The 21,936-nt window shown below is 40.9% G+C and overlaps 1 protein-coding gene across 2 annotated transcripts; it reads left to right on the top strand.

The window, feature by feature from the left end:
• The first annotated feature begins 1,186 nt into the window (after positions 1-1,186).
• On the top strand, positions 1,187-14,086 carry LOC143742433 (uncharacterized). 2 transcript variants are annotated; one of them, XM_077235284.1, is made up of 4 exons: positions 1,187-1,260; positions 2,075-2,294; positions 9,486-11,311; positions 13,786-14,086. In XM_077235284.1, exons 2-4 carry the CDS (start codon positions 2,123-2,125, stop codon positions 13,927-13,929), a joined length of 2,142 nt encoding a protein of 713 aa, XP_077091399.1. In that variant the 5' UTR covers positions 1,187-1,260; positions 2,075-2,122; the 3' UTR covers positions 13,930-14,086. The 2 variants fall into 2 exon arrangements, with proteins under 2 accessions (XP_077091399.1, XP_077091400.1); XM_077235285.1 differs by having other exon boundaries at positions 13,759-13,830.
• Positions 14,087-21,936: the final 7,850 nt, after the last annotated feature.

Here is a 21,936-nt window from a genome sequence, read left to right as displayed (position 1 = left end):
GCTCAAGTGCAACAGCAGATGCTACTGTAGAAGTGGACCGATATTTATCTGAAGTGAATCTCACAAGATCTGAGGATCCACTGGTATATTGGGCTCAACATAAACATCAGTATCCTCATTTATACCAGCTGGCACTGGCATTTTTATGTTCACCTGCATCCTCTGTTCCATGTGAAAGGATTTTTTCCAAGGCTGGAGAGTTTCGGTCCAAGAAGAGGAATCGTCTAAACCCCAACACACTTGAAAAAATTCTGTTCCTCAATAAAAATAATTTTTAATCCTTCCTTCGTTCCTCTACGTCCCCAGTCCCATAAGCACAACACTGCACAACAAATAGTAACAGTTCTATGCAAAAAATCACCAGAAACAATTCTTAACCTTTACCACCCCACACTTTTTCTGTTGCAATTTGCTTTATTACACTCCCTCCACCATAAGCACTGCACTCAACACAGTGTCACTTTTGTTGTTCATATTGTAACTATCCAAACCATTTATGAATAATTAATTAAGTGTGTGTGTGTGTGTGTGTGTGTGTGTGTGTGTGTGTGTGTGTGTGTGTGTGTGTGTGTGTGTGTGTGTGACAGTTCACAGTGTGACAAGTAAATTCAGACAGAGGAATATAATATTTTATTTTATACCCAGGCAATGGACAAATGTCTGCATAAGTCTTTTTATTATTGCAAATGAAAGGTTACAGACATGAACAGTGAGAAGAAAATAATAAAAATAATAAAACAGGGCGGGGGGGGGGGGGGGTATATGGACATCATAAGTCTACTCAGGTCGTTGGTTCAGAATTAATTAATTTGTCTGCTACTTCTTTGCACAGTAGCTAGGTGTCACTAGTGAGCAATGCTGAATGAAGCTTTGAGTAATGAACCTTTGTGTGAACCAATGTTCTGCGAGGTCTCAGTGGTTCAGGAAGCCTCATTTTGCCATCACTACCTTTTGCGCTCAAAATGTGATCTTGCGCACGCATAATTGTGACCGAAATCTAACCCCATACCAGTTTGGCCTTCTAATCTCACTCACCAAGAATTCAACTCTGAAACACTCAGTCATCTTTTTTATTATTTGTATTATTTGTATGTTTATGCACTTTTGTGATTTACACAGCACCATGTGAATGGGACTTTTATTTTAGATTGGCGCTATGACGTCAGCGGGTGCACCAAAAAGTTGTAAAAAGAAGAAGATGTCGTCATAAGGCTGCGCCGCGATCCTGCATCTGATCTGTTGTGATTCTGCTGATAAAAGGTTTGTGGCTTTTAAATCAATGAAAGCCCCTCAAACAATTTTATAGCTTTTACAATGACTGTGAAAGGACCTAATTAATATTGAATGAAACCTAGAAATGCTTTATCTAACGTTATTTTTGTGAGTAAAGTGCATATAGGCGCAAGAGTAACAGTACATTTGTGTAAAATGTGCGTTTTATATTCGCTCCCAATATCCTGAATCATATCGTAAACGTGAATAGTAATAATGGAGAAACGGGGCTTTTGAAGCTCCGAGTTAGAACCTCGTGTATTATACCGTATGCAGTAACCATGTTTTATTCTATTTCTTTTGGATGATTTATTGATTGTTTAACCACAATAAATGTATCCTTTGGAATTATTTTTAGAATTAAATTGTACATAAAGAGGTTAACGTTAAGCAAAACAAATGTGTTTGTCTGACAACCTTTTGTACACACAAATGACATGCACTTGTGTGCAACTATTTTGAGTGTCCCTTATTTTCCTATAAAGCACCACAATTGCCCCGTGTTTTCCTGTTTTGAAGTTGGCAACTGAAAAATGATTCCCCCAAATGATGATCTATTAAATGTGATTCACTACTCATTAAATGCCAAATCTAAATCATAAGGAACTAATTGTATAGTTTGTCTTTATCAATTGGTAACGCTATTTTTCAGGTAATTAACCCTCACTCTGACTGACTCTCTTACCAGTGCACTGAACTACTAAACTTGAGCTGATTGAGACGCACTGAGATTTAGTGTGGATTTATTTTTCTTTCTGTTTATGATTCTTATCTTAAACATGACAAATATGTTTATACACAGAAAAACACCCGGTGAAGCAACTGAGAACCACGTGATGTACAATTTAAGATGGCGTCTATTAAAGAAGAGAGTGAAGAAATGAGGATTGAAGAAGTATTCAGTGTGAAACAAGAAAATACTGAGGAACAAACAAAGATGTCGCTTATTAAAGAGGAGAGTGAAGACCTGAAGATTGAAGAAACATTCAGTGTGAAACAAGAAGATACTGAGGAACAAACAGGTTGGTTTCATGCTCAAAGCTGAGTTCAGTCTTTTGATCCTAATGTCTAGCTCTACAGAAATGGATGATACTTCTAAGAAATGTGATAAGTGTGTCCTAATTAAAGTGTTTTTTTTATGTTGTTGAGAAGATCCTACTTCCTTGTTGGACATTCTTTATAGGCTTTTATCCGTCCGTGTGTCGTTACATCCTTCTCCGATTAATAGCGTAAAGGAATTTCCATCTGCATTATTGACAATGGACGGATGCCAGTTTTGAGAAGAAAATTAATTGTTTATTGTTAAGTTCAACTAATTTAAATAATTAAGTTGAACTTAACAATAAACATCAATACTTTAAAAATGTTTATTTAGACTTACATGATACCCTACTTTGCATGTCATTTTATTTTAATGTGTAACATTATCTGAGCGATTGTCAGAACACCAGTGCTGCCAGTAATGAGATTAAACCGGTTATTTTTGAATAATCGTCTGTGGGCTGGAAATAAAGTTTAAGAAATAAAAATCAAAAAACCTTCAATTTGATCTAATTATAGATGATTGCATCGTAAAGTAAGTGCATGAATAAATGCCAACATTATAGTTTAATCCAAATAAGTTTCTGTTTGTAATTCAATTAAAATTTATTTGTATAGCGCTTTTCACAATACATATTGTTTCAAAGCAGCTTTACAGAAAGATCATTTCAGAAATGTACATAGAAAAAATACAGTTAGTTAATCATGTAGTAATTTAGGGCATAACATATCGCCGGCGTTGAGTCGTCTCTTCACAGGCGTCGAGTCGTCTCTTCACAGGCGTTTAGTCATCTTATCGCAGGTGTTGGGGGATCTGAAGTCCCGTGAGAGGCTGGATACAAACTGGAGCTGTCGAACGCTATTTACCTCGGGACTAGCGTCCCGAGATAACAGCAGAAAAGCAGATGGGAGATAATTAGCATAGCTGCTGTTCATAATATTAGTGCATTCGATCTGATTCAACAGTGGTATAAAAGGTAAGCATTATGTGAATGCTTGGCTAAAGAGATGCGTCTTTAATCTAGTTTTAAACTGGGACATCGAGTCTGAGCCTCGAACAATATCAGTAAGCCTGTTCCAGAGTTTAGGAGCTAAATGCGAGAACGCCCTCCCTACTCTAGTGGACTTAGATATCCTAGGAATGACCAGAAGCCTCGAATTTAGTAATGGATTGTAGGGCGATAGAAGGTCCATTAAATACACAGGAGCTAAACCATTTAGGGCTTTATAGGTCAGTAGTAGTACTTTGTAATTGATACGGAACTTAATAGGTAACCAGTGTAGAGATGATAAAATTGGTGTTAAATGATAAGAACTCTAGCAGCTGCATTTTGCACTAACTGTAGCTTGTTTATTGAGGATGCACGACAGCCAGCTAATAAAGCATTACAGTAATCTAGTCTTGATGTCATGAATGCATGAACTAACTTTTCTGCATCAGAAACAGATAGCATGTTACGTAGCTTTGTAATGTTTCTAAGGTGGAAAAAGGCGTTTTTTAGAAGTATCTGCTGAATTTTACATTAAAAAATCAACAATCCCATTGATACAGGCCGTAGCGGATTTTTTTTTCTATTTTAAGCCTATTTTTCCCCCTCCCTTTTAAAACTTTATTTTAACATTAAGCATTTTGCAGAAAGATGGAGGCATGTCTGAGAAATAAATATACTAATTTTGTCATAACTGCACTGTCTGGCCTATAATTAAGAGTTCACGACGCTTCAGTGCTCTGTCACATCCGTAAAGTTTTAAAGATCAAGTTAAAAATTATCAATTCAAATAACTTGAAACTTGAAACCATAAGTTACAAATGAAAGTGCTGATGCTGCTGTACTCTCTTCACTGCTCTATTGAAGCGAGCACAGCAGCGTCTGCACTTTCTGTGTCGGATGAGAAGAGCAAATCTCCTTCCTTCGATTCTCAGTCAATCTCAAGGGACCCCTCCAACCGCAACCATGGTCTGTCCTCCATACTGCCCTCCAGAAATGCAGAACATCCGGATTTCACAACAGCTCCATCCCCTACGTCATAAGATTGCTAAACTCCCAATAACCCCCCCTGCCCCCATACATAGGACACATGTCACTTTACATGGTCAATGTGAACTCTATTTGCACGAAGTAATTTTAATTTTATATTGTCCTTTTATCTGTTTTTACCACAATACATCCTGCTGCCACAGATATTACAGATATTTGCAAATAGTCATAAATTGTTTCATAATTGTTAATTTTTATACAGGTCCTTCTCAAAAAAATTAGCATATTGTGATAAAGTTCATTATTTTCCGTAATGTAATGATAAAAATTAAACTTTCATATATTTTAGATTCATTGCACACCAACTGAAATATTTCAGGTCTTTTATTGTTTTAATACTGATGATTTTGGCATTAAGCTCATGAAAACCCAAAATTTATATCTCAAAAAATTAGCACATCATGAAAAGGGTCTCTAAACGAGCTATTAACCTAATCATCTGAATCAACTAATTAACTCTAAACACCTGCAAAAGATTCCTTAGGCTTTTTAAAAACTCCCAGCCTGTTTCATTACTCAAAACCGCAATCATGGGTAAGACTGCCGACCTGACTGCTGTCAAGAAGGCCATCATTGACACCCTCAAGCAAGAGGGTAAGACGCAGAAAGAAATTGCGGCGTGGCATGGAGGCAATCAGCCTGTGGCATTGCTGAGGTATTATGGAGGCCCAGGATGCTTCGATAGCGGCCTTAAGCTCATCCAGAGTGTTGGGTCTTGCGTCTCTCAACTTTCTCTTCACAATATCCCACAGATTCTCTATGGGGTTCAGGTCAGGAGAGTTGGCAGGCCAATTGAGCACAGTAATACCCAGGTCAGTAAACCATTTACCAGTGGTTTTGGCACTGTGAGCAGGTGCCAGGTCGTGCTGAAAAATGAAATCTTCATCTCCATTAAGCTTATCAGCAGATGGAAGCATGAAGTGCTCCAAAATCTCCTGATAGCTAGCTGCATTGACCCTGCCCTTGATAAAACACACTGGACCAACACCAGCAGCTGACATGGCACCCCAGACAATCACTAACTGTGGGTACTCCAGTGCTGCTTCTCTGGAGCCCAGGTCAAGCACATCTGCCGCTGTTTCTGGTTCAAAAGTGGCTTGACCTGGGGAATGCGGCACCTGTAGCCCATTTCCTGCACACGCCTGTGCACGGTGGCTCTGGATGTTTCTACTCCAGACTCAGTCCACTGCTTCCGCAGGTCCCCCAAGGTCTGGAATCGGTCCTTCTCCACAATCTTCCTCAGGGTCCGGTCACCTCTTCTCGTTGTGCAGCGTTTTTTGCCACACTTTTTCCTTCCCACAGACTTCTCACTGAGGTGCCTTGATACAGCACTCTGGGAACAGCCTATTTGTTCAGAAATGTCTTTCTGTGTCTTACCCTCTTGCTTGAGGGTGTCAATGATGGCCTTCTGAACAGCAGTCAGGTCGGCAGTCTTACCCATGATTGCGCTTTTGAGTAATGAAACAGGCTGGGAGTTTTTAAAAGCCTCAGGAATCTTTTGTAGGTGTTTAGAGTTAATTAGTTGATTCAGATGATTAGGTTAATAGCTCGTTTAGAGACCCTTTTCATGATATGCTAATTTTTTGAGAGAGGAATTTGGGGTTTTCATGAGCTGTATGCCAAAATCATCAATATTAAAACAATAAAAGACCTGAAATATTTCAGTTGGTGTGCAATGAACATAAAATATATGAAAGTTTAATTTTTATCATTACATTATGGAAAATAATTAACTTTATCACAATATGCTAATTTTTTGAGAAGGACCTGTATTGCACATACTTATATTTATACTGTTTCTCTTTTACTTTTTTCTTTTTTCGGAGTCTTGCAATGAAATCTCAGTCAACTTTATATTGTGAATGTGCAATTGAATGACAATAAAGTCTAAGTCATAAATACAAAAATGAAACTGACTGGGTAATGCCCCCTTGAGGCGCTGGGCCTGGCTATATTTGCTTCTTATTTATTAAATCAAGGTAATTGGTTAAGATACAATTTATACAAAACGAAATTCACTTTAAAGAAAGTCTTTCTACAAAAAAAACGTAATGAACTGGTCAAAATCATGTCTGACCCATTCCATTTGTCTCCCAATATATTGCGCATCTTATGATCTTACTCATGCTGTTCACTTTTCATATATAATTAACATAGATGAAAATTATTTAGTTTAAACATTAACATGAAACTAAATGCATTTTCTTTAATGACTAGGCTACAACACGTAGGCCTATACTGCCCTACAAACGCAAAGCGCAGTAGCTACACATTTGGTCAAAACTGAGTTAAGACTTCTAATGGTCTTTATGACGTGTTCTGTCTTGTGAAAAAATATCTGGGGTAAATTATGTCCCGTTTTGGAGAAACAAGTGTCAAAATTGCAGTAACTACAAAATCCAAGCTAATACCAAGGCATACTGCAGTAAGTTAAGTTTACTGCGTTCTGGGGTTGTTTTCCCAGGTTTGGTACGGCACGCTTTGGTGCTTTTCCACTGCATGGTACGGCTCACTTGTGGCGCTTTTCCCCTGCATGGTACGGTACGGTACAGCTCGCTTTAAATGGTACCACCTCTGTTGAGGTTCCAAGCGTACCGTACCGATACTAAAATGTGACTTGAAAACACTGAAGATCAACTGATTGGTCAGACAGAATCGTCACTACCAGCGTCATTGTATTTGCGAGACATCAAACCCGCTAGATTTAAATAGCCAGTAACAGCCACCCCTGTAGCACCTGTTTTAAAACTACGTACTTGCTTTACTTGCTTGAAGAAAAAAAATTCCAAAAAAGAAATGGCTGTATCGAGGTTAGTGGACGACAAGTGCAGACGTTCCTCTCGTTGGTTGCCGAGGAGCGGATAAACTATAATGATCAGTCATAATCCCACCCACTTTGAAGCGGTACTAACTGCAGTACAAAAGCAACCGTGCTAAAGCAAACCGAGCCGTGCCGAGTCGTACCACACAATGGAGAAGCCTCTCGTTGGTTGCCGAGGAGCGGATAAACTTTAACTCAGTCATAATCCCACCCACTTTGAAGCGGTACTAACTGCAGTGCAAAAGCAACCGTGCTAAAGCAAACCGAGCCGTGCCGAGTCGTACCACGCAGTGGAGAAGCCTCTCGTTGGTTGCCGAGGAGCGGATAAACTATAATGATCAGTCATAATCCCACCCACTTTGAAGCGGTACTAACTGCAGTGCTAAAGCAAACCGAGCCGTGCCGCGCCGAGTGGTATCTCGCAGTGGAGAAGCGAGCCTAATCGTTCCGCGCCGAGCCGAACCGTACTGAGCCATACCATGCAGTGGAAAAGCGCCATAAGTTACCGGCTAGCCAGCTGCTAGCAATACTTTAGAAACATTTTAGCCTACCTGCTAACTTGAAGGAAATATCCGGCAGCACCAGAAAAAAAGTTGTTAAACTCACCTTACTATCGCTTATTTGCAAACCACGTTAAATCACGTGATTGAAATATAATATTATTGGCTTTATTGAGCACCAATAAAATTCAACAGTTACCAACCATATAAATATAACTCTATAATACTGCATAAGTTATCAATGAATCGCAGGCATTTGCTGAGACAAGATTAATATAAATAACTTGGTGCAGAAAATTCTCCAGACCCCCCCACTGATATATTTTAGCAGCAAATATTTATTCATAATTGGCTACTGTTAAAATATCTTTTTGTCTTGTTCTTATGCCCCAAGAGTGTTGTCACAATCTGAGCCCCTATTTATTTATTTATCTCCACCGGTAAGAGTTAGTAGGCTATATTAGAGACGATACAAGACGGATGCTTTATGATTATAGCTTTTAGTTAAATAATACGTGAATTAAACACAACTGGGCAATTTAACTTGTGTTGGTGTCATATTAGTTTAAGCAATAGCCTATGATCTGCTTTTCTGTTGTCAGAGTCCATCTTACCAATCAGTTTTTTTTTTGATCAGTCACAGATAGCTAAGAATACATATGATTACTCTATTTTAATGATGTTTATAGCTTAATGAGAGTAGAGCATGAGAGTAAGAAAGGAAATTTAAAAGTCTGAGAATATCCTAGATGTTAGGCTACAAAGACAAGAAACATACATGTTACCTAAAAGAGACATTGTGTAGGAATTTCTCCCATCTAGCGGTGAAATTGTATTTTGCATTCAAACGAATTGTGCTCTCCAGCGCCTCGCTTTTTCAAATGGGTGTTGCATCTACGGTAGCTGTTATGTACCAAAAAGCTATGACAGGATGTCTTCTAATAGCACTTCGTTGAGTTTTCCTTCGGGTGAACAGGTTTATTATTTCAAACAAACTGCAACTTGACACAACGAACCAACGAATGTTACAGTATGAATAATAACAGTGCAATGCAGCCTTTTAAACTTGCCGGGGCAGTGACAAGCGCCTCTCACTGCTCTGCTCCTCCGTTTCTGCCGCTTTCAGTTACGTGACGCTGGCTCTGAACGAAAACGCGTTGTGGAAATGCGTTGGCCTTAGGGATCGGCGATCTATTATCGTTTGCGATTTACCGGTAAAATTCTTCCTCACGATAAGAATTAGTCTTCCCGCAATAATAACGATAAAGCCTAGTTGATGACTAGTTGTCTAGTTGCCTAGTTGAAATTTTATTATTTGCGCGAGTAGATTACATACAAAGTCAATGCAAAGACGCAAATAGACGCATCGCGCCGGCGTCGCGAATGACGCGAATTGGGCGACGCGTTTGCCGCGAACGTCTTCCGCGCAAGTTGAAAAATTTGAAATCGAGCGAATGTTCAAGCCTCGAACTAGACGCGATAGGCGCGTATTTGACGCTCTATTCCCGTTCGGTGTGAACACACCATTACTACCTCTACAATCTGGAACTGGTTCACACAGATAGATTTTCACCCGCCCATCTCGCCGAACACTGACTGAGCGCTTGAGAGTTTCGCTCTCCGTCAAGTTATCCGTAAAGCCCACTATATCAGTTCATCTCAATGAATACACAGTGTATTTGACGCACAGTAAACACAAGTGTGAGGCGTACGACTTGCTGTCATTTTAAAATATAAAAAAATTGGAATAGGTTACTTGATTTGGATACTAATGATAAGAAAATCCCATTTATCTTTTATTGATTATTTCAGAAAATTATGAGGAAACTACTCCAAAAATAACTGAAGCAGAAGCACATAGTGAAGAGGAGAGGAAGATGAGAAAAGTTTATCTGGAGGGGTTGTTTGCATCACTGGACGCAGATTTTCAGGCAGGCAGTTTCACTGAGGAGTGGGCAGATACTAGCCTCTCCCAACAAGAATCTGTCGCTCAAATGAACTTACAGGATGAGGGCATGGTGATGAGTGCTGATGACAGTGATGAGAACGATGAAAGGAATGCTACCTATGTACTAGAGGATGGGGGTGATAATGATGAAGATGGTGATATCAATCATAGCGCCCAACTAATTTTTCAAGAGCAGTCCGCAGCTGAAGATGAACATAGTAAGGTTCCAAGGATGGGGAAGCCTTGTGGGCCAATATGTAGGAAGAAATGCAGTACAAAAATAACAGAGGATCAAAGGAGACGGATATTTACAGGCTATTGGAATATGTCCTACAGTGAGAAAAAGAGCTTTATTTTCCACATGGTCTCACAGCGCCAGACAATGCGCCACACCTCAGCTGTTCCTAGCAGAAGAACCAGGTCACTCAGCTACCATCTGAATAATGACCTCGGCCAGCAACAGGAAGTCTGTAAGACAACATTTTTAACAACTTTGGGCTATCATCCAAAAAATGATAGACTGGTAGCTACTGTCATAGGCAATACAATCTCCTCAAGTATAACACCACCACAAGAACGCAGAGGCAGACATACTCCCTCCAATAAAATTGACATGGCTCCAATATTTAAACACATTGAATCCTTTAATCCCACTTCCAGTCATTACAGACGTGAGAATGCCCCACATAGGAGGTACCTGCCGAGTGACGTCAGCATTCAGTTAATGTACAAAGATTACAAGGAAAAGAAGTCTCCCAAATGTTCCTATGAAACGTATCGGAAGGCTGTGAAGGAGAGGAAAATTAGCTTCACTAAGCTGGGTGAAGAGGAGTGTGAAACTTGCTTAAGGCAAGATGTCCACTTCAGAGCAGAGCACCCGGGTGAAGCCAGCATTCAGGAGTGTCACCACTGTGAAAAGTGGGAGGAGCACAAGAAGAGAGCAGAGAGAGGAAGGCATCACTACAGGTTGGATGCAGAAAGGCAAGAGCTTGATAACCTCTCAATCCGCAGTGTTGACCTCCAAAAAGTCATAATGCTGCCCCGAATGCCTGGGGTGAAGACTGCTGTCTTTACAAAACGCATCACGGCCTTCCATGAAACTTTCGTCAGTGTGGGGAAAAATTCATTTTCCAAGAAGAACAGCCTTTCAGTAATATGGCACGAAGGCATTGCTGGAAGGAAGGCAGAGGAAGTGGCTTCAGCTTTTTTAAGAGCACTTAATCAGGAGCGGGATGTGAAACATATAATTTACTGGGTTGACAGCTGCACTGCACAGAACAAGAACTGGTGCCTCCTTACTACTTTAGTCACTGTGGTTAATGACCCTACGACCCCACTTGAGGATGTAACTTTAAAGTACTTTGAACCAGGCCACACTTTCATGAGCGCAGACAGTTTCCACCATGGAGTGGAGAAAGAGATGAGGAAACGGCCTGGAGGTGCTGTCCTGGATTTTGAAGATTTTAAGAACGTCATCGCCTGCTCCAATTCTAGGAAAGTCAATGTGGTGGAGATGCAGAGTAGACACATCCTGGCATGGAGGGCTGGCCACTCACTGGCTAAACTACAGAAGGCACCAAATCTGTCTATCATGGCTGTTATTCAGCTGAGGAGGGGATCAAGAGAGATGTTCTTCAAACTCTCACATGATGAAGAGGAATACACAAAATTGGACTTTCTCTTGGAGAAGGTAAGAGAGAATAAGAGTGAGAGTAAAATGATTGTTTGTATGCAGGGTCTGAAATTAACACCCGCCAAGCGGCAAATGCGGGTAGATTTTCCGTTTGGCGAGTAAATCTCAAAAGGCTATCCGCCACACTGGCGGGTGAATGTTCCAGACATCCAAAGTCTTGCGGAAGTACCGGGAGTCTCCCGCATATTGATAGCGGCTCCCTGATGCCCGCAAATTAGTTCAAATCTCCAGGAATCTAGAGCGAGCGAGAAAGAGCGCGCTCATACTGTGCTCCGAACCATGTAGCGCGCGCACTGCAGAGAGGGAGAGACCTTGTGTGTGTGTGTGCCTCAAGAAGCGTGTGTGAACCTTCTTCACACCAAAAATAGACCAACACTAAATATTTTTTTTTAACTTAAATAATTAACAAATTAAGATGACAAAAAGAAAACACTGAATCAGTTTGAAGCTTTGAAAAAACTGCGTTTTTTTCATCAGACTACGTTTTTTCGTCAAATAAAAATAGCAGGCCTACCTCAATCCACAGCTTGTCTAGTTTTTACTTAAAAAAGTAACATGTCTACTAGAGTTGAGCCGGATACTCGGCTGAAACGAGTATCCGGTACGGATAAAGCACTTTTGCCGAGTACGAGTATAATACGAGTAATACGAGTCAATATCTGTGCTCGGATTGAATAAAAATCCTCATTGGGTAGCTGACTGTGTCTGCGTTCTGTGATAGACTAGTCACAACGCCCCTCCCCTACACGCATACAGATTTGATTTATTGTGCTGCTGTGTCCCGCTCTGCTCACTCACACACAGAACACTCTCTCCCTCTGTCTCTCCCTCAGTCACTCAGGTTCGCGGGTCTTTTTTCCGTTAACGTTTAGGGTTTCTTCAGCTTAAGGTTTGTTTTTTACTTCGGTTTGTAGTACACTTACTTATTAACCAGTAGAGTTCTGGTAAACGTGGGGTTTGTTCAGACGTGGTGCTTGGTAGAATGCGACTCGCGTTGCGTCTCTGCCAGTCGGAGTTTTTTTTTTTTTTTTTAAACCGTTTGTTTTACTTCATGCACTGAGTGTCTGACACTTTTTGCTGGATTTCATTAAAAAAAAATAAAGGAAGTAGTGGTATAAAACTATATTACAAATGAATTAGCTAGCAACACACACACACACACTCTCTCTCTCTCTCTCTCTCTGCCGGTCATCTGAGTTTTTTTTTTAAACCGTCTGCTGGCTCTAACCAGTTTTTTTTTTACTTCACGCACTGAGTGACACTTTCTTGCTGTATTTTATAAATAAAATAAAGGTAGTTGTGTTATAAATAATATTACAAATTAAGCTGCTACACTCACAAAAACACAAACACCCCCCCCCCCTCTCATGATCAGTGATACAGAATAATGAGTAAATAGTTTTCTAATCAGCAATAAATAACAATTTCTGAACAACCCATATCAATTGCATGCTTAAAATACCATACCGGTTAAAGCCCCGCCCATTTCAAGACAACCTGACCCACTTCCGGGTTAAATCCCGCCCACTTCCGGGTTAGGCCCCGCCCAGTCCGAGTACAGATACAGATACAGATAATGCTGTACTCGCTCATCCCTAATGTCTACATGATGTGGGGTGAGTCTGAGTCTCCGATGGCACAGATGTCCCGGGAATACAGAGATAACGTCTCGCTAGAGTGGCCAACTTCGGAAAGCGCCTTTCATTTGCTTGTGGATGTTTGCTTCGCAAGTGATATTGCATTGTACTAGCACTAGGCCTACTGCTATTTTAATACTGCGTAGCATATTATGCAAGTAACTTCGTCTCCCTTTCTGGCGAAATGGTCCCACACAGTAGCTACTTCTTTTCGCTTGCTTCATTGTGCTTGCTCAGCGAAATATGTCTTTAGGCGCGTGGTTGCGCGTGTCGATGCACCCCATAATTTAACAAATATAGGCTATATACTGTTTTTTTTTAACCATGCAGCAAACAAACATAAAAGCTAAGTGTGTATATATATATATATATATATATATATATATATATATATATATATATATATTTTTTTTTTTACTTTTAATCTGTTTAACTGATAGTATTAATCGGTAATTTTTTTTACTTTTGGTAAAGTATCTGATAGTTTTACAAAACCTTCAAATGTACTGTTATGAGCACGAGTTCCATGCTCACATCTTCCATGTCTTACTATTTGTTGCTCTGATTTGACTTCTATGTACTCTTATTCATTCAACATAATACTTATCTCAATTAAATGCACTGAAATGAATGTATATGTGACACAAAAAGGCTGTTTATTATTTTGGCCGGTAAAAAATATGCTTGGCTGGTGGATTTTTTCATCTACCAATCCCCGTGGCAGGTAGGCCAAAAAGTTAATTTCGGACCCTGTTTGTATGTGACAAATAATCACATACTGAGTTATAAACGGTGTTCAACTTGCAGTGAAATTTGAATTCTGGTTTACTCCAGGCGACTCTGGAGTATCCAAAACAGCTGCGCCCTGGAGACAAGGGGATAGAAAAGGAGAAGAAGTCGGACATAATTTCAAAGCTCTGCCCAATGATGCCCCTCAACCGCCGTCAGTTTTGGGAGAACCTGGCTGAGGAGACCTGATCAAACCACAGACACGCAGACAAACACTCACATGCACATATCTATGTATACCTACATTAACTACTTGTTGTCCTATTGTTTTTGTTTAAAAGAATGTTGTATTAAATAATGTTTATTTAAAAAAATGATTTTAAAGCATTCTGGGTTTACAGAAACCGTTAGTCCCAAAGACAGTTTAATTATTAAAAACTAACACATACTTACAGACAGAAACACACACATTTTTACAATTTATTATTATTATTATTTATTATTGTTATTTATTTGTTATTATGTATTTATTTAGTCCACTTAAAGGACTTTCCATGAAGTTTCAATCCAGCCCAGTGTTATTGATATTGGTGTAAATCCATAAGAGTTCGCCGTGCACCTGTAGATGTAAGCGAGTGATTGTGGCTGTGTGTCCTCTGAGTTCCTCACCTTCCCAGGGTCAGTCACTCACTTGCTTGTTCAATTGTTTTCATTTTGTGAATTTTCAAGTACTGTTTTTAAAGCAACCTTGTTATGTAATTAATTACTTTTTAATTAAAATGAAAATGTTAATGAAACCTAACATATCAATATTTATTTATTGTGTAAAAAAGTAATGATGCTTCAGGAAATTATGATAATGAAGACAATTTCTTTAAAGTCAATTTCTTACTTAGTACATTCTCTTTGTGGTGAAAGGGGCATTGTGATAAAAGATTATTCTTAATCACAAGCCTTACTAGTTTCAACATTACAACTCGCAAACATCAATAAAGCTATTTAAAAAAAAAAAGAAACAAGAAAGTTGCATGAACACATTGACTTTGTAGCTACTGCACTTTGCCTTTGCAATAGTGGTTTAGTTGTTTTAGGTCATCCAAAGGCAGAGTGCAGTATCTGTATTTTAGGGGTCAAAGGTCACATCAGTGGTCATGTTTTTTTATCTATAAAAAATGTCTTCCTAAGAAGGCTTTACATAATGGCTCGTTTCCACTGTCAAAAGTTGTGAATGGTACCAAAGAGGCTGAACCGTACCGTACCACTTTTTGGGTACCCTTCCGTTGGGGTATACCTAGCACAGTGGTACGGTACTAAAAGGTGGAGCTAGACTCACTGCAGAACGTTGATTGGTTGACAGAGTATCATCACTTGCGCGTGCCACAAGGGCATTAGAAGCGCCATTTTTTAATATACAGTTGAAATATACTACTGTTATTGTGTCACGAAATGTATTTTTAAGAGTTTTTCAGGCGAGAATGTAGTTTTTTAAAGCTCAAATTTGTGGTTTATTTATAGATTTATGATAATTTGACTGAGATCCATTCCAAGCAATCACCGGGCGCTCGGCGCTGATGTACCCCGCCTGGAACAGCCTTTCCTCGGCTAGTCGTTCTGATGTTTGCCGCTGACTCTGACGTCTCTGTAGTGGTTAAACATGAGATATAATTCGTCTTGTATAGACCTAACAGGCGATCTTTGGTCTCATTAATCTATAATTCGTTCCCTGGCCAATAGTTTTGGCAGAAGGCTAAGTGAAGTTTCATATATTTGAGCACTGAATTTGTATATTTGACTGAATTGTTTGCTTTATGTTATTAGAGCTTTACTGTATAGCTTTTTGTACCTTTTACTTAGACTTTTATAATGGCTATTATAGATAAAACTGAAATTTTACAAAAATACATAGGGTTGAGTTTTGTCATTTTTTTATTTTATTACAAGATCATCTGTAATGTTGTTTATTGCAAAATTTGTACCAATGCACATATTGCCTGGAATATGTTTAATATTTTTTAATTTAAAAACGAAAAGATGCAGGGTTGTGTTATATATTTAGTTTTGTTATAAATATAGGCTACCGTATACATGCAGTGTATGCGTTGCCTAAACCACATTTGTGTGCTTATAATGTTTAAAATGTATTTAAATTAAATCGAAAAGAAGCAGAGTGGTCTTTTATAACATATTTTGTTTTATTGATGCCTAAAATGTTGTAAGGAATCTAGCTCAGGTTTGGGGAACAAATATTCAACAATTATTAATTTAGAATCAACAGTGATTGAATACGGGCCTGAACTAGATCATCATACATAAAAATCACCCAAATAGGGATTATATAGCTCAGATATATATAGGTAATTAACACAACGAATTGTAATTAATTAAGTATATAATTCATAGGCAGGCGGGCTATATGAATTTTCAGAATACCTTAGAGTCAACTGCAACTGTTATCCCAACCAATCAGTTCGTCCACCGAGCTGCTTGTTTGATGTTCGTTATCAATTCTCAAAAAGGTTTATCTTTAGTATAAGTTTACCAATCAAATTAGTTAACTTTAACAGTATCAGCTCGTAGCTTTAGATCGTACATTAAAGAGGCTTTGTTCCGTGGCCAACAAACAGAGACAATTGAGAGTATAATGGGTTTAATAAAAATGAACTAGACAATATAACTACATTTAACAATGAATATATTGAATAATAAAAACAAAAACAGTAAGAAAGAAAAGTAGAAGACAGGAAAACACAGATTGTTACCACAGTTGAACCTTAAGAACCAACAAGGAAAATACACACTTTTAACGCGCTGGAATCTGGATTGAATTATACTTGCACTGGACCTTTATGTAGCTAGACAAGCCGGTGTGTGTGGGTGTGGATGTCCTCGTAGTTGGTGAGCTGGAAGCGTCCTTTCGGTGTTTCGAGGGCGTGTTTGCTCGCGGGAAATTCGAAAGTCTTAAAGGTATGCTGTGGAGGAGTCCTTTCACCCGGAGGATATAGGACATCTATCAAAACGTAAAATGCTGTGTTCGGTCTGCCGACAAGAACTGAGCATCAAATAAAAGACTGAGTTAAACGTAAAATAAAACCGAAGATAAAATAAGGCGACTAGGTCGCAGGACATACACAGGAAGAGTAGCACGAAGAAGAGAGAGAGCTGAGCCGTGTCGCGATCTTTTTAAGTGAAACTAAACGCCCCTTTCTGTGGAAGCACAGTCCAATAGCAACTCACAGATTTTGGCGCCAGATATTCCCTTTGTCTTAATCTGATGACCTCATTCGCGTGTTTTATGAGGACGAGCATTTGGCCTTTCACTTACAAAGATGGGAAAAACATAGTAGAATATTTTTTTCATTAACTTCTTACATATATTTGGCTCGACCAAGTTGAGCGATTTCGTTTAATACCAATCACTCTGTGTTTGTTACGCATACAAGGATATATATAAACTCTTAGACCTTTATAGAAGTCCGCAAGGTTCAACTACATAACTAACAGTCCTAGATAGACTCGATACAGTATAAGCTTCAAACATACAGGAATACATCATGTTTACATTTCATAATCACTCATTTCTGGGTTTTAATGTTAGAGATGCATATATGTGTGTGTGTGTGTTGTCCATTTGCGCATCTGGCATTCCTCCCTCGCTGGGGGGGGTTTGGAGATAACGGTCTTCTTGGATGTTGGCTCGCGAACAAATCAGGATCGCGCGAGGATCTCTGTGGGGACTCATTACGCTGTAAAGGTGTCACAAACTAATCTACCCTCCAGACTGGCTGGCGCTAACGGAAGATTTAGAATTGGAAGAGTCATAGGTTGGGGCTTTAGAAACCCTTGTTAACGTGTGTTTATTGTGTTAAGGAATGCTGACTTCATGATTCTGCGCTCATACTCTACAGTCCCCCTTTTCTTTGGATGACGTCTCTGTGGAGACATCATCGGACGACAATCATCACAATGGCGGATGGCAGGTGAATCATGAGGGTTTTGTAGCAGGTGGTTATTGAGGCTGAGGGCTCAGCTCGATGAGATTCAAAGCGGTCTCTGGTGTGATCCCCTCTTTCCGGGGGTTCCGTTGGAAACCTCCAGACACGGCTTTCGTGACTTGGCTTCGGCAGGACACCGGTGTCGCTGGCCATGGGTTGCAATCTGCAGATTCCATCAGTGTTGTCTCTGAGGAAGGGTTTGCTAGGGCAGAGATAATGAATGTCTTTAGTCAACGTGCACATGTGCAGGTTCGGGGCCAGGTACAGCTGTGGGTCACTGTCGTGATAGGCCACTACGTCGGGAGTGCGGATCTTGACGTGGGTGTTATCTTTCCAAAACCCGACAGTGACAATGTCCTTGAGTCTGTAAATTGGGCTTGACTCTATGATGGGTAGGTTCTGGAGAAAACCCACTTCCCTTTGCTCGGGGTCGACGTAGAGTGGGATGGCGCTGCCCAGAGAGTAGGCGAGGTGTATTTGTAGAGGGTCAGTTGGCGTGGTGACGGTGGAAGCCAGCACCGTTTGGACAAGGCTTAAGGGTGTCAGGTACGGTGGAATCCTTCCCATGACTAGGCTGTCAATGGAAGAGCTCACCTCCCGCAGCATGTCCGCCATCAGGGCTGTGACCAGCTGAGTTTGAGCAAAGTCATTCTGGAAAACCGTAAACAGCTGTTTCATGGAGTTCACGGTCTGGTTCATCAGGACGCTGTGAGTGTTGAGAACCACCACAGTTCCCCTCAAAGTCTTGCCGATGGTCTGAAGGGAGGCACTTTGTGTGTTGAGTTGCTCTTTTATCTGTGGGATTTCAGTCCGAATTTCGGCTGCATGCCGTCTCACGGTGGCTAAGTTCACTGAGTTGACACTAGACATACCGATGTTAAACAGAGTTCCGACGGCAGCGGCGGCTCCGAGCAAAGCTCCAAGGAACTGTTTGGAGCGGCGGTTTTGTCCACTTAGCTCCGCTTGTGTGACAGTCATTTTCTCAAGTTGGTTGAGCATGTGCCTGACTTCGGCCGCAGCGTGAGTGAGGGAGTCCTCTGTCCATCGGGCACCGGCCCAACTGTATTGGGCCACTGCGCTGGGGTAATGTGCTCTGTAAACATTACGCGGGTCTAGTCGAACATATACTTTCTGGATGTGGGTCCGGCAGTTGGTGATCAGGAGTCCCGGTTGTTCTCTCAGGACGATGCCTGATGCCGGACCTGGTGAGATGATCTCCGATTGCGGCTGGCCTCTGGTCGACTGAAGGCACAGGATGGCAAACCACAGCAGCATCCTGGTGAGAGCAAAAAGGGTAGAGGGGGAGAGAAAGGGGGAGAGAGAGAGGGAGTAGGTCAGCGAGGGTTGTCCTTGGTTGGACAGGACAGTCTTTTCGCTCCTAGGACGGTAATCAGGTTAGTTTGCATTGGCCCCTCCCCGCCTTTCCCTGCCCGCAGCCACATGTCTTTTAATTTGATTGCGGTGGACCCATTTGAAAACTGGATCTTTCTGTCCCCGGCTTAGTTGGATTCGGTACGCCACCGGGGAGAGTTTGTCAACGATCTCATGATGTCCTGTCCAGTGGGGCAGGAATTTCTTTGACAGCCGATGGGAGGCTGTGTGGGATGGTTGTGTGAAACTATAATACCAGACCCTGTCGCCCACGTCCAGTTCCTTGTGTGACGCTTTCTGGTCATAGTATGCTTTCTGGCCTTCGGCACTCTTTTGAAGCTGTTGTTGGGCGAAGGCAAAGGTTGCTTTCAGGTGCTGGTGTAGCTCGTCGAGGTACTGGTGAGTGGTGCAGGCTGTCACTAGGTTGGAGTCTCCTGGCTGATACAGCAGATGCAGTGGCAGTGTCATTTGCCGCCCAGTCATTAGTTCGAAGGGAGACACGTGAGTTGAGTCCTGCGGTGTAGCCCTGAGGGCCATTAACACCAGCGGGAGTTTCACATCCCAGTCTTTCTGGTTGGCAGACACATACTTTTTCAGCATACTGACCACGGTCCAGTTTGAACGTTTCACTTGGGCAGATGAGATCGGATGATGGCTGACGTGTAGTTGAACTTGAACTCCCAGGAGTTTCCAGATCTGCTGCATAATCTCAGCTGTGAAGTGAGTGCCTCTATCTGAGTTGACTCTCAGTGGCAGTCCGAACATGGAGAAGATGTGGTTCATCAGGAGGTATGCCGTGGTCTGGGCAGTGTCGTTGGGTGCTGGAAGGCACTCTACACACTTTGTGAACTGGCACACAACCGTGAGGAAGTATTTGTTGCCCCTCGTCGACCTGGGCAGAGGTCCTACCCAGTCGATTTGGAGGTCTGACCATGGGAATGTGAGTCTTCTGCGTTGCAGTGGAGCTATGTGGTTTGGGTTTGCCGGATGAAACTGGCAGCAGACCAGGCACTCTCTGACATATTCTGCCACATGTTCCTGCATGCAGGTCCAGTATGCCACTTGCTTCAGTTTCTTATAAGTGGCTCTGATGCCGTGGTGTCCGGCACATGGCACGTCGTGGGCATACATTAGCATGACCCCCCTTAGGCATTGTGGCACCACAAGCCTTGGCGCTGTGATGCCATCAGGTGCATACCACAGAATGTTGTCGATCACACGCAGCATGTGCTTGATATCATGCTGTCATTTTAGGTACGGGTTGTCAGTGAGGTCCGACGGTGTGATTGGGTGGTTGGAGGGGTCTGAGAGGTGGTTTAGCAAGGTCTTTATAGATATGTCAGAGGTTTGCATGTCGGCTATGTCGTTGTTTGACATCTGCGGAGCCAGCGTTAGAGGCTGAGAGGTGGGCACTGCTGCAGGGAATGTTCTTTTGCTGCGGGTTAGCACTGCTACGTTAGAGGTAGGTGGTTGGATTGGAGGTGACCACAGATTACCGTGTAGTGCGCCAGTCTTGGCGAGGGCATCGGTTTTATCATTCAAGTCTTTGTCAAGGCCTGGTTGCCTCGAGTGTCCTTTCACCTTTTTCCAGTAGACAATCATGTTGTGTGTGCTTGTGATGTCATCACATGCCTGGAACAGGTGTTGGTGTGCTTTTTTTCTTATCAGTGCAAAAGAAACTCAAAATACTCTGTTGATTTTGATCTTACATATTAAGTGTTGTACATCATTAGATCCTGATCAGTGTCTATTTTTTTGTGGATACTCACAATAAAAACAAAGTGTTGTGCTTTTCGCCAAATAAAGAAAAACAAACATGATGCGCGTTCTGCCTTCTCTCTGTCAGTTAAGTCCATTCTGAAACGCGTCCGAAAATTAACTGTAATTCCGCGAATACTTGTCATACAGGCACGAGTGTTTTTCCATAATGAAGCTTGAACTCTCTTCTTTTAAATGAGTTAATTTATATAAAAAACAAATATCTCAGTTTATGTAATCTGTATGAAAAGAGAGAGATGTCAGTCTTTTTCTTTCCAGCTCATTATACCTCATTACGCGTTAATGTGCCACGCCCACGGAGAGCGCGCGCTATTCAAACGCAAATGATCTAAGGCAAGCCATTCAAGCATGTCAACGCCCACCAGCTGGATTATAAAACACATCGTGTTTAGTAAGTATCTTGTACAGCTGTGTACACAGCATATCCTTTCGGTGTGAGTGATAATACTATCTAATAATAATACTATCTAATAACCCTGGAAAATGTACCAGAAGTGGTAGTTTCATTTCGAGGAGCAACGGATCCAGCTGATGTAGTAAGTCATTTATTCTTAAGTGCTTTGTTCTAATCGCGATATTGAATAGTGTCTGTAAACCGCAAAAAGACTGTTTAAATATGAATTGCGTGTCTGTGTGTAGGCTAAATGATGAATGAACGGCATAGGCGCGCGCTATGTTTACTACAGTTATAGAGCGTGTGTCTGTGCCGTTTATTCACTCTCGCACCTACATTAGTAAACATTATGTTTACATGAACACATCCAAACTATATTGCTATAGCCTACTAAGATGAGTAAAAATATACTGAAATATGTTGAAATAAAATGTCTGTATAAGCAACAAACTGCAAATTAACATGTATATGCTAATATATCATAAACACGATATGTTACAGACTAAATATGAATGTTTAGACAAGATTTTGTGATTAGTTTTGGATAGATTATAAAGTTTTGACTGTAAAAAAAGACTACTGTCACATTAAATAGGTAAGCTTTTGTTCACCAATCTCTGCTCATAGTTAAATATACTATAATATGATGTTTTGTGAAAAATAAAGTAGGTATATTGAATTATCAACTAAGATGTTATTATAGTGTTTGTTCCAATATTC

Source organism: Siphateles boraxobius, unplaced genomic scaffold (assembly GCF_051911475.1).
Source record: "Siphateles boraxobius isolate OS27281-9 unplaced genomic scaffold, OSU_SipBor_1 19, whole genome shotgun sequence".
Taxonomy (NCBI): domain Eukaryota; kingdom Metazoa; phylum Chordata; class Actinopteri; order Cypriniformes; family Leuciscidae; genus Siphateles; species Siphateles boraxobius.
Note: the sequence above shows the minus strand (reverse complement) of the source record. Positions and strands in the feature narration are given on the sequence as shown.